The sequence below is a fragment of the Lontra canadensis genome, unplaced genomic scaffold (assembly GCF_010015895.1).
Source record: "Lontra canadensis isolate GAN:19392208 unplaced genomic scaffold, GSC_riverotter_1.0 scaffold3, whole genome shotgun sequence".
Taxonomy (NCBI): domain Eukaryota; kingdom Metazoa; phylum Chordata; class Mammalia; order Carnivora; family Mustelidae; genus Lontra; species Lontra canadensis.
Window position 1 is genome coordinate 46,979,993 of NW_022630997.1, and position 13,101 is coordinate 46,993,093.

At 33.8% G+C, this 13,101-nt stretch overlaps 1 protein-coding gene across 5 annotated transcripts in view; it reads left to right on the plus strand.

The window, feature by feature from the left end:
* HERC4 (HECT and RLD domain containing E3 ubiquitin protein ligase 4) overlaps positions 1-13,101 on the plus strand; it is a 116,477-nt gene that overhangs the window by 32,896 nt on the left and 70,480 nt on the right. For all 5 annotated transcript variants that reach the window (XR_004380783.1, XM_032841960.1, XM_032841930.1 and 2 more), the window contains exons 4-7: positions 1,905-1,981; positions 5,611-5,832; positions 6,920-7,011; positions 12,217-12,347. Coding sequence is in view for 4 of the 5 variants with exons in the window: in XM_032841960.1 (XP_032697851.1) it covers positions 1,905-1,981; positions 5,611-5,832; positions 6,920-7,011; positions 12,217-12,347 (522 nt within the window). In the remaining variant the exon portion in view is untranslated. The remainder of the gene's footprint in view (positions 1-1,904; positions 1,982-5,610; positions 5,833-6,919; positions 7,012-12,216; positions 12,348-13,101) is intronic.

Sequence of the window (13,101 nt, forward strand, 5' to 3'; positions counted from 1 at the left end):
TATGGTAACTTATTACCATTCAGTATTTTTCTTTTTTTTATTCCTGAAAGCTAAAAAAAAAAAAAAAAGGAAAAAAGAAAAACATATCCTCCTTCATCTCCCCAAACCTTCTGTATATTAATTTACATGGAGATGAAAGGAGATTTTTTTAAAACAGTAATGCCATAGAAGAATACATTTCCTTGTCACTATAGCAGACATGGCTAAAGAAATTAGTATTTATGTTGTATTCCAAGCCTTATGATAATTTTGGAAATGTGGAAGTCACCAAGTATAAATTGCTATGCAAATTTAGAAGTTTTAGAGACAGATTTTATGAACAGTTTAATATTAAAGCTTTAAAGACTTGATAAACTCATCCTTTAACAGTGTATTCATTACATATTTTTTTACCAGGCACTGTGGTAAGTGCTGGGGAGCCTATGAATGTAAGACACATAGTCTGCATTTATAGAGCTTATGGTTGAGCAGAGTACACTAGTAGTTAACAGTGATAAATTCTATGAAGGAAAAAATGTGAGGTGCTATGAGAGTTTAGTATTTGAAATGTCTTATTTGGACTTGATACCTGGAACAAGTTTTTAAAAATAGTTAATATAGTTAAAAAAATATTTAACATAATTCAGTGGTCAGTGTGTCATGTGCCTAATACGCATAAACAGTAACAGTGAATGTTCAGTAACTTCAGCACAGTTGCACATATCCATGTATTTTTTTATTCCCGCTTTTGCATTGCTAGAGTTTGATTTTGCTAATTACAGAAAAAATGGCATTTTGCTACATTTGAAAATCTGAAGGTGCATTGGATCCTGTTAACTTGTTGGATTCTACGAAATTATAGCAGTGCAACTCTCAGGTTTTGTAGTTAAGAACATAAATCCACTAAATAAAATTATTTTTAATACGACAGTATGGAATTAGAGTAACTCTCCTTTCTCCTACTCAAAATTTGATTTGCTGAAGCTGCCTCCCGAAAATCATGGGTATCGACACTCTGGTCAGAACTTGCTCCGGACTCTCATATGGCAGAATCAGGTCAGGTGGCAGTATCAGGTAAAGGGAAATAAGAAACATATGTTTCCTCCCCCCTTCTTACCTTGAAAACACTCATTCAGGAAAAACAAAATGACCAGGAGAAGGGGAACTGCATAAGAAACACCTGGGATGATTGATGCAGAAAGATACTTGATTTTTGTAATGTTTTAAAAATTAGCTTTCAGAATTGTATTACAGTTAAGGAAAAATCAGAAAGGGGGGAAGAAACTATAAAAATATAAGGAAAAAAATGCAAGGTGGCAGAAATATGACTGACTATATCAGTGATCATAATACATATGAATTGATTAAATTTCTCTAGCGAAGAATTAAGTTTAATATCACTGATTTAGATGTAAAGGAAAAAGAGAGCTCAGAAGGAATAGGTTTCATAATGTGAATTGGTAGCACCACGTGATAAGAATCCCTATTGGTTCTTAAGGAACCGGATAGAGAACATGTATTAAACTAGGCCAAACGCCAATTTTAGACAAATTAGATCATGTGCATTTGTTTTACAAATATATTGCCAGGTTTCACACTTTGAGCCAAAGATTTCTTTTGATAAAAGGAAATATCTGAATTATAAAAGCACTGTGAGGAATACTTGAGGTGTGAACATAGTGTGCTTAAATCTTTTTTCAAAGTACTTTCTCATTACACCTCTTAATTTTTTCACATTCAATTTTGTTTACTGATGTTAGCATAAATAGTTGGGTAAAATGGGCTTATATAAAAAAGCATGTACTGCTAGGTCAGTAGGAAACTATTTGCACATAATAGGTAGTCAGTAAATGGCATTAATAAATATTCAGGATCCGTTTATTAAATGGAATTAACTGATTTTGATTTCTTTTCTTATTTTCTAGAAATATTAAAAGTTTGTCAGATATCCAGGTAGTACAGGTTGCTTGCGGTTACTATCATTCACTTGCACTTTCTAAAGGTAAGCATTATTTTTATTTTCTTACCCTTTTCAGTTTTATTACTGGATACTTGAACAGAAAGTCCTTGAACTTTGTTCTTGAAATTCAAGATTGTCCTGGTTCTTTTTGATCCTTTTCATATCCAAATACATTTTAGAATTAGCTTGTCAGTCTTCACAGACCCACAGACTACTGGGATTTTGATTGGGATTACATTGTTTCTATAAATCAATTTTAGGAAAATCTTTACAGTATTGATTCTTTCAGTTCTTGAACATATTCTATCTATTTTAATCTCCATTTAATTTTTCTCAATAGTACTTTGTTGTTTTCTGTGGAGAGGTCTTACACATCTTTTATTAGATTTTCCCCTAGATATGAAATGATGTTTTTATTATTGAATCATTTCGAAGTTATTGCTAGTATATAGAGGTGGAATTGATTTTTGTGTGTAATTGTTCTATAGGGGGAAAGTTACAACTTGTCCTATCTCATTTGATCTCAGACTTTTTATGAATAAAAACAAATCTAAGCATCCTACTAGTTTTGTTTGCTGGGTTTGTTTTTTTTTAAGATTTTTATTTATTCATTTGAGAGAGCCAGAGGGACAGAGAGCACAAGCAGGGGAGAAGGAGAAGCAGACTCCCTGCTGAACTGAGAGCCCTATATGGGGCTCGATTCCAGAACCTGGAGATCATGACTTGAGTAGAAGGCAGACACTTAACCATCTGAGCCACCCAGGTGCCCCTGTTTGCTTTTGTTTCTTTTTTTTTTTCTTTTTTTAAGATTTTATTTATTTATTTGACAGAGAGAGAGAGAGATCACAAGTAGGCAGAGAGGCAGGCAGAGAGAGAGAGACGAGGAAGCAGGCTCTCCGTGGAGCAGAGAGCCCGATGTGGGGCTCGATCCCAGAATCCCGGGATCATGACCCAAGCCAAAGGTAGAGGTTTTAACCCACTGAGCCATCCAGGCGCCTGCTTTTGTTTCTTACTCAGCTTCTTCACCTGCCTGCTGAGGATTGTAGCATGGGTTATTATGTTGGTTTTTACCATACAAAAAATAAGCTCCAGGAGTGCCTGGGTGGGTCAGTTGTTAATCGTCTGCCTTCAGCTCAGGTCATGATCCCAGAGTCCTGGGATGGAGCCCCGACTTGGGCTTCCCTGCTTAGTGGGAAGCCTGCTTCTCCCTCTCCCACTCTCTCTGCTTGTGTTCCCTCTCTTGCTGTCTTTATCAAATAAATAAATAAAATCTTAATAATAATAAAAAATAAGCTCCAGGGGCACCTGGGTGGCTCAGCCGGGTAAGTGTCTGCCTTCGGCTCAGTCATGGTCTCGGGGTCCTGGGATCAAGCCCCGAATCGGGCTCTCTGCTCAGCAGGGAGCCTACTTCTCCCTCTCCCTCTACCTGCTGCTCTGCCTACTTGTGATCTCTCTCTCTGTGTCAAATAAATAAAATCTTTAAAAAATAAATAAATAAATAAAAAATAAGCTCCAGTGGTTTCATTATTACTATTATTTAATTCATTAAATGTCTAGGCCTACTGTGAATACAGCACTAGGGTCTAGCTGTAGGGAAATACAGGTAAGATGATAGAATAATTTTAGGGCCTATACCATCTAGGGGAGGGGGCAGATACACAAATAACTGGTTTGAGACAAAAATACTATTTTGGTCAAGGTCAAAGTGAAGTGCTATGTGAATGAAGAAAAAAGTGTAATTAGTTCAAATCAATAAAATTATTAATAATAAAGAGGGACTTGGTATTTGATGCAGTTTTAAAAGATGAATAAAGTATATTCAGAGTTAGAGAAATGTTGAGAAATAGCTAGAGGAAGTGTTGAAGATTGGCTAATGTGATAGTACTAGTAAAGTCGTAGAATTAGGAAAGTATTTTGTCTATTTGAATGTTAGCATATAGTTTTATGTAGATATTGTGAGCGTGGGAGACATAGTGATACTTCAGTTGAGGTAATATGTTACAAAGGCCTTAAATGCCTTATTAAGGCATTTGAATTTCTGTAGGCATTGGGGAGGCTGGCATCCCTGTGTTCTTTGTTGTTACTTTGTCACCTCTTCTTTTGATATTTGGTAGGTAGATCCAAGATCAGATTAAACACAGACGTTTTACTGATGAGGAGGGCAATTTTCTGTCTGGACTTAACAGGGATTTTTTTGCCTTGTTTGTTTGCTTACCACTGTATATTATGTTTCACATAATATACAGTGGTAAGCAGTGTGCTGCTAGCCCTTATGTTATAGTCATATTCATACAAATAACAATATAATTACATACTATGAGAAAGGACTGTAAAGAAAAAATTAGGATATTTGGAATAAATAACAGGGGGACTGGACTTAAACTAGACCACCAGGGAAAGCTTGCTGCTGGGAAAGAGTAGAAATGAACTAGACAAAGATGGGGGGAAAGTCCACACAAAGGGAACTGCAAGTGTGTGAGAAATGGACATTGGAGAATGTAAAGGAGGACAAGTATCACTAGAGTAAGGGAAGAGACGGGTATGAAATGAGCTTGGAAACATAGATTATGTAGAATGTTAACAGGCTTTGTTCAAAGTGCTTATCCCAATGTCAGTGGGAAGGCTCTGATATCTTTTTTTCAGGTGAGCCACATTATCAAATCTACATTTTAATAATACATCTCTATATATACAGATGTGTGCTAGTATAGGCATAAAATATTTTTGGAAGTACATACCAGTAATTGGTAAGAGTGGTTGTCTCTTGGGAGAGGACCCAACTTCTAATTTTAGAGGGAAACTTATTTTTAAGTGTGTACTATTTTATAGTATGAATTTTAAAAACAGTTATTAGTGTGTCAGTTATTAGTGTGGTTTAATAAAATAAAAAGATGTCTAAAGTTGCAAGACATGGTGATAGTTGAGGGAGCAAAAGTGACAAGCAGAGATGATGAAAAGTGGATCTATTTGCCATATTTTTCTTTAGAAGGAAAATTGTATATTATGTATTGATATATAATAGAGTGATACCAGTCTGTGTATAAGGTAAGAGAGAAGAGTATGTCTTCTTTAAGCATGTTTCTTTATGTTTATGGCTCGTGCTACTGAATCAGTTATAGAATCATTTATTGAGATGGAGAACATTGAGCATAGGTCCAGATATGGGAGGTAAAGTGGGGGGTCATAAATTGGAACACACTGAGCTGGAGGTGCCTTTGTAATATCCAAGTGTAGAGGTCAGGTAAACAATTAGATACGTGGGATTATTGCTAATAAGAGAGGTCTGTTCTAGTGATAAAATTTTGAATGTGATCAGTATATAATAACTGAGGTCTTGAACCTGGTTGAGTGCCTTTTGAGATAAATCACAGAATAAAAGTGAGACTTGAAGAATAGTTCTGTCTTAAGAAACATAAGGAAATGAGTTATGTGCCTTACCCATTCATTAGTAAAGTGAGCCAGACTTAAAGTGTACTAATACAGAATGTTGTTCTTGATGTTTCTTCGAATGTTCTTCTATTATGTTTCCAGATAAGAAATCAACTTAATAAAGGTGAATGTGTACTTCCGTTTGATGAGAAAAAAGAATGTCCCAAAGTAACTGATGATCTTCAAATGAAATTTTTGGGTGTGTGAGGAAAATAGTTGATTTTATAATTTCTGTTTTACAGCAAGTGAAGTCTTCTGTTGGGGACAAAATAAATATGGCCAGTTGGGTTTAGGCATCGACTGTAAAAAGCAAGCTTCACCACAGCTGATTAAGTCTTTGCTTGGAATCCCTTTCATGCAAGTTGCAGCAGGAGGAGCCCATAGTTTTGTACTCACCCTTTCTGGAGCTATTTTTGGTTGGGGACGCAACAAATTTGGTCAACTAGGTCTTAATGATGAAAATGGTAGGTTCTCATTATTTATTGATAAATGTACATTAAAAGAAATGATCTTTTGAGATGGGTCAGTGATTCTTAATGTCAGAAAGAAATGTACTCAAGTCTTCCCCGATATGGAGAAGGGGATGAGAAGTTTATTTAAAAAATTCCATTTAATAATATTTTGAAGGGATGGTGGGAGTGCCAATGAATACCATTTTATCACAAAATAAACTCTAGAAAGTATATCTGGAAAAATTTTTATTGTTAGATGTTCATTAAAAGAAAGTTGTGAAAAACATTACTTCAATTGGTGATCACATTATTGGCCACCATTGGTGGAAAGAGGTTGTAAAATTATTGTGGAAAGTAACGTGAAGTGTTAATGTATTTGAGTTTTTCAAGGAACTATTAAAATAATCTGAGTCATTAAAACTTTATTTTGAAGCTTCACTTTTAACATTGATTCTAGAGTTGAAAATAAACAATTTGAATTTTAAGAATTATAATTACTTGAAACAAGTCAGGATCTTGGAACTGATTTTTCATAACTACATTAATTCAGATGACAGTATCTGAAATACAGGAACTAATTTCATAAAATTCAACATAATTGTCATGACTTAAGTAGACAAAATGAGTTGTTGGTCTAGTAACAACTGGTAATGATAAACAAATAATACTCAGAATTTTAAAATATTTTGTTCTGCATAAGAAAAATGTCAGATTAGGACATACTTCTTTTCTGCTACAAAATAGAAAGTATAATTTTCAAGTATTTAAATAGAATCCTGTGAGCTTAATTATCATGAGGTGAATATAAAGAATGATATTAGAAGCAAATAGCTTTGAAATTCCTTGATTTCTAGTTCTGTAAAGATTGGCGTTAAGGGAGTTTAACACTTAAATTACTTTTTAAAACCCTCCTTTCTTATAGTAGCATGAATAGAAAGACCTGGGAACCCAATTAAGTAGGCTTGTAGTACTAAATCATTGAATCACAGTTAAAATTATGTATCACTGTCTACTGAGCATGGGAAGCTATAGAGGAAACACATTTTAGAAGAGTTTTAACTTAAAAAATACTGTTAACGTCTCTTGTTGGAATTTTCAGATAGGTATGTTCCTAATTTACTAAAGTCACTAAGAACTCAGAAAATAGTTTATATTTGTTGTGGAGAAGATCATACTGCTGCACTAACCAAGGTATTGTATTCCTATAAAACTTCTTTATTATTACTCATGGTAGTAATTTATATTTAGTGAATGTTTTCATGGTATTTACATTAAAATTTGAGTGTCATCGATGTCTAAAAAGTTATCTTGAAGACAAGAACTAGATTATTACTTGTCAAAAATAATTTACCTTCATTTTCAATTGTTTATTGTTATGAAACGTGAGTTATGATCTACTGTTAAATGTGATAATATGTATTAATGAATTTCTCAGCTTGATGTGAAATACTGTTTAATATTTTGAATGAAAAATTTCCTTTTTAGTTTGTCAGACTTGCCATCCTCTGTGTATCAATCCCATTTATATTGTATAACGGCCTAATTTTAACTCCCATTTGGCTTATAAATACTGTACAACAAGTAATGGAGGAGAATGAACCTGCCTGTTAACCATAGGCTAAGTATTACACAAGTAGTTATAATGAGCTTTCATCACAGTCTTGTTAATGGTTTTAACTCTGTCCTTTAACTTTCTTGGGTATGTCCTATTTCATTACCAGGACTGTGTAGTCCTCTAGTGATTAGAGGTAGAATGAAAATGAACACATTAAATTAACCTTTGCCAGGAATATTATTTATAGCCATGTTAAAGGAACTGGCACATTTTTTATTAGCTGAATTAGAAATGAAATTTTTTGCTGCTTTATCTTCATTCTGCATAGTAGATAATAGCAAGAAAAAAATTAACTTCTACATACACAAAATTGTACACACTCCCACATTGGGAATTTTTTTATAAGAATTATTCTTAGTCATTATCAAGTATAATGTTCTCAGAGTACTTTTAAAAATATGACTAATTATAAAAGTTGGTTTTTAAAAATTTATATTACTTGCCTTTTAGGAAGGAAGTTTTATCTGCTAATCTTATATTTTATTGATTTTTATTCAAATTACAAATTAGTCACTAAAATTTTAATAACTTATGTTGGCAAGTTATAAATTGTCATTCTCTTCTGTCATGGGTGGTTAGAAGCAATAAGGCTATATTGAAATAATAGTAAAAAATATTTTCTATATTATCCCTTAGGGCTATAGTATATAATATTACATATTATTCCTTTTATATATTATTCCTTAGCTTTATGGCAGAAAGACTCACAGTGTTAATGCTTATCAAATTCAGCCCTTCAAATAACCACTTAATCTTATTTTCCCAGGATATGAAACTACTTATATCTGTTGATTTTTTTTTTTTAATTTTAATATTCTGTATTCCTCTTAAGATAGTAGCCGGTGGTACTTGTTCACTGGAATTTTTGGTATATATTATTTCTAACAAAATAAGATAGTTTTAAATATCCTAATAGAAAAATATTTTATTTTCCCTTGATTTAAGTTAGAATACAGTTTCGTATCCATATATCTTTTGTTTTTCTGGAAGAACATTTTGCAAATAAATTAGGATTGCTTTATGAAGCAGTTTCCTTGTGCAAAACCTACCTTAGCAATTTAAAAACAGACTTTAAAAAAACAATAAATGTAAAGACATACATGTTAATGGGTGTGAACACACTATCATAAAGATGTCAGATTTTTTTCAGGTTCATTTACAAATTCATTATGCATATCACATATACATATTTTAACTTAGCAACCCTACTTTTAAGAATCTGTCCCAAAGATAGGAAGTTATATGTGCACAAAGTTTAATTGCAGCATTATTTTAATAGCAAAAGAATGAAAGAATGCAGATGTCTTTTCCGTAGCACTCTAGTTAAATAAACTGTAGTAACCACCCAGGACTTGTAAAACAGTATTTACAAGTCTTATAAAATAGAATGAAGAAGATCTCTATATTATGCTGTGGAATATCTTTAGGATATATTATTAAGTAAAAAGGTACAGAATAGGTGACTTTTGTATAAGCAGGGGTAAAAAATGGATGACCTGTTTAAAGTGGGGGTACTGTAGTCTCCTACAATCTTGAGAAAGAACAGCAAAGCTGGAGCATCAAGCTCCTGATTTCAAGCTATATTACAAAGCTATACTAATCAAAACAGTATAGTACTGGCATAAACAGACACATAGACCAGTCAAACCGTGGATAGCCCAGAAATAAACCCACATCTGTACAGTTAACTAATCAGTGGTAAGGCACCAACAACACACAGTGGGAAAGTTTGGTCTCTTTAATAACTGGTGTTGGGAAAACTGGTTGTCTGTATGCAAAAGAGAGAAATTGAACCCCTGTTTTTGCCATTAACAAAATATAACTCAAAATGAACTAAAGACCTAATGTAAGGCTTGAAACTAAAACTCCTAGATGAAAACATTTGGTGAAAAACATTGGTCTTGGTCATCATTTTTGGATAGGACTCTAAAAGCACAAGTAACAAGAGCAAAAATAAATAGAACTACAAATGAAGGTTTTGCACAGCAGAGGACACAGTCAATGAAACGAAAAGGCAGCCCTATGGAATGAGAAAATATTAGCAGACCGTTTATCTGGTAAGGGGTTAATGTCCAAAATATAAAAGGAACTCCTATAACTCAATGGCTAAAAAAAATGAAGAATTTAGTTTAAAAATGGGCAAAGGACCTTGAATAGTACTTTTCCAAAGAATATAACAAATGGCCACCAGGTTCGTGAAAAAATGCTTAATGTTAACCTCACAGTCATCAGGGAAACACACATCAAAACCACAGTGAGATAACACCCTGCATCTGTTAGGATGATTATTACCAAAAAAACAAACGACAGATACTGGTGAGGATGTGAAGAAAAGGGGAATCCTTGTTCCCACTGCCTGTGGGAATGTAAACTGGTGCAAATAGAAAACAATATGGAGGGAGGTTCCTCAAAAAATTACAAATGGAGCTATATGGCCCAGCAAATTCCACTTCTGAGTATATACCTGAAGGAAATAAGAACAGGTTGTTGAAGAGTTAACTGCACTCCCACGTTCACTGTAGCTTTTTTTTTTTTTTTTAAGATTTTATTTATTTATTTGACAGGGACAGCGAGAGAGGAACACAAGTGGGGGAATGGGAGAGGGAGAAGCAGGCTTCCCACCAAGTAGGGAGCCCGATGTGGGGCTGGATCCCAGGGGACCCTGGGATCATGACCTGAGCTGAAGGCAGGTGCCCAGCGACTGAGCCACCCAGGTGACCCTGTAGCATTTTTCACAATAGCCAAGAAAAAACCTAAGTGTCCATTACCAGATGAGAAAATGTGTAATGTACATGTATATGCGCGCGCGCGCGCGCACACACACACACACACACACACACACACACACGAATAATATTAAACCACAAAAAAGAGGGAAATACTTGTCTTTGCAACAACATGGATGAACCTGGAGGACATTATTCTAAGTGAAATAAGCGAGAGAAAGAGAAATACCATTATCATGTCATCTGTGTGGGGAATCTTAAGAAAAGTCAAATTTGTAGAAATGGAGGATAGAATGTTGTTTCCCGGGGTCTCGGATTGGGGCGGAAATGGGGGGAAATTGGTCAGGGGTACAAACTTTCTGTTATAAGATGTACAGCATAGCGACTAGTTAACAATACTGTATTCTATGCCTGAAATTTGCCAGGAGAGTAGATCTGAAGCATTCTTTAAAAAAAAAAAAAAAAGCATGTGAGATGATGGGTGTGTTTAACAACTTCTTTGTGGTAGTTATTTCACAATGTATTCGTATGTGAAATCACATTGTATACTTCAGATATATACAGTTTTATTCATCAATTCATCATACCTAAATAAAACTGGGAAAAAAAGATACCAGTTACAAAAACCATAAATAAAAAAATAAACACTTTGCCATTTCTGTCAAAAAAAGGAAATTAATATTAATTTTGTAAATATATTACTGTGTTTTGTATTTATATATGTGCGAGGTATATGTCATTAAAGATATATACACATTCATAGGTGAAAGGATTTGATGTCCACCGTTTGCTTTAAAGTACTCTAGTGCTTGTTTAGTACTTTTTTTAATTTTTTTTTTTTTTTTTTTGCTTAAAAGTACCCTGAAGAAAAATGGGAGGGGCATTGATGAAACAAGATTATTTAACTTTTGCTGCTTGTTAAAGCCAAGTGATGGTTATATGATGGTGTGTGTATGTATATATATTTTTATTTATATATACATGTCTTTACTTTTGTGATAGTTTGAAATTTTCATGATAAAAAGTTTTAAAAAGAAAAATCAATTTCCTTACATAGTCATATATACACTTACAATACTAAATGCCAAAAGCATTTAGTATGAATGAATATTTATACTAAATTTAGCATGAATATTTATATTCATAAAATTGTCTATACAGCTATAATTCTGAAGAGAAGTAGTTAAATTGAAAAACCAATTGTGCTTGTGTTAAGCTGTTATGACAAATTACTTTTTTATATATTTAACCTAATCCAGTTGTATATTTTACCATGAATTTTTTAAAGACTATATATAGTCGACCCTTGAATAACACAGGTTTGAACTGAATGGGTCCACTTATACACAGATCTTTTTCAACAAATACATTGGTAAAGTTTTTGGAGATTGCAACAATTTGAAAAAACTCATAGGTAAACTGTGTAGCCTAGAAATACCAAAAAAGTTAAGTTAGGTATTGTTTATGTTATCGGTAAGGTTTTCACTCAGAAGTGTAGGCTCTTAGTAAAGTTTGGCAGAGGCAAAAGTTGTATGTGGATTTTTGACTGCACAAGGGGTTGACGCCCCTAACCCTGCATTGTAGCAGCTGTGTGTTAAAAAGAGATGTATTTGTGCACTCTGGTTTAATTGTACTCTTTCTGCAGAGGCTTTGTATAAAAGCATAACTAGTTTGAAAACTGAAGATGATAACCAGTTTTAGGTTTTGTGATATATTACAGGTGACGTACTTGGGATTCAACAAGATCGTGAATATAATGACCATGAAAGGCAATGCAAAAAATGATTAGTATCTCTTTAATGATGGCTTCAACTAAATATAATGATAAGAACATAGGTGCTTTTAAAATATGTGAAAATAGCCTGCACTTCTCTTAGGTTTAAGGGATTCTACCCTGAAAAGTCAGTTGTTGTCTGTTAAATTGCAAAGACAACAGAAGAGAAAAATTGACTGCATATATTAAAGATTAACCTGTTTTCTTAAAGATTATTTTCTTTTATCAGGCTTTCTAATGATAAAGAGTTTTGTCTTTTTTTTCTTTTTTTTTTTTTTTAGGAAGGTGGAGTGTTTACTTTTGGAGCTGGAGGGTATGGTCAATTGGGTCATAACTCTACCAGTCATGAAATAAACCCAAGGAAAGTTTTTGAACTTATGGGAAGCATTGTCACTCAGATTGCTTGTGGAAGGTAAGCTATTATATAAGAGAGTATCTTAGTCTCCATAACACAATTATTTAGGATTTTTTTTGGTCTTCTATTTTTTTTTTTTACACCTACCTCGTCATAAATTTATAGGGAGCAGGTTCTAGTAGCTGAAGCTTCGTTCCATTGGTTCTCACAAAGTGTACTTCTCTGGGTGGAGCAGGCTGGTACTTCAGTTGAATTCAAGTCCTTTTTTTCTTTGGCTTCCTTTTTGTCTGATCGTTTCCCTTTATGTGTTTCAGAAAGCTCTTTCTTGGCTCTCAGAGCGTTTAATGTTTTCAGCATGCACAGAAATTTTCTAGACAAAAAGAATCTTGCCCTAGTTTATTTATAGCAATGCCAGCAGCATGCTTGGTAACATTGTGGACTTCATTTTGCCATGCATGGTAACATTTGCGGGGCATTCCTATTTGAATAGGGCCTGTCCCCTTGATGTCTGCAGTATAACCTTTCTTGTGGATTTGCATAAATATGGCCAAAGGAATAATTCCTTGTTTTCTAGAAAGCCTGAAGAACATAATGGGGTGTCTTTCCTTTTTCCCTTTCTGTCGGTCATTTTGCAGATTACTGGAGGATACTAGTTCCTAGCTGGAAGTGGGGAATTTTTTTTTTTTTTAAATTGTTAAGCAATTAAGGAATCTAAGATACAAACTTTCTTTCCTAAATGCCTAATTTGCTGCTGAGGAGTAATAGTTAACAGGAGAAATACCTTTTCTACTGATTATTTTATTTTTCTCTA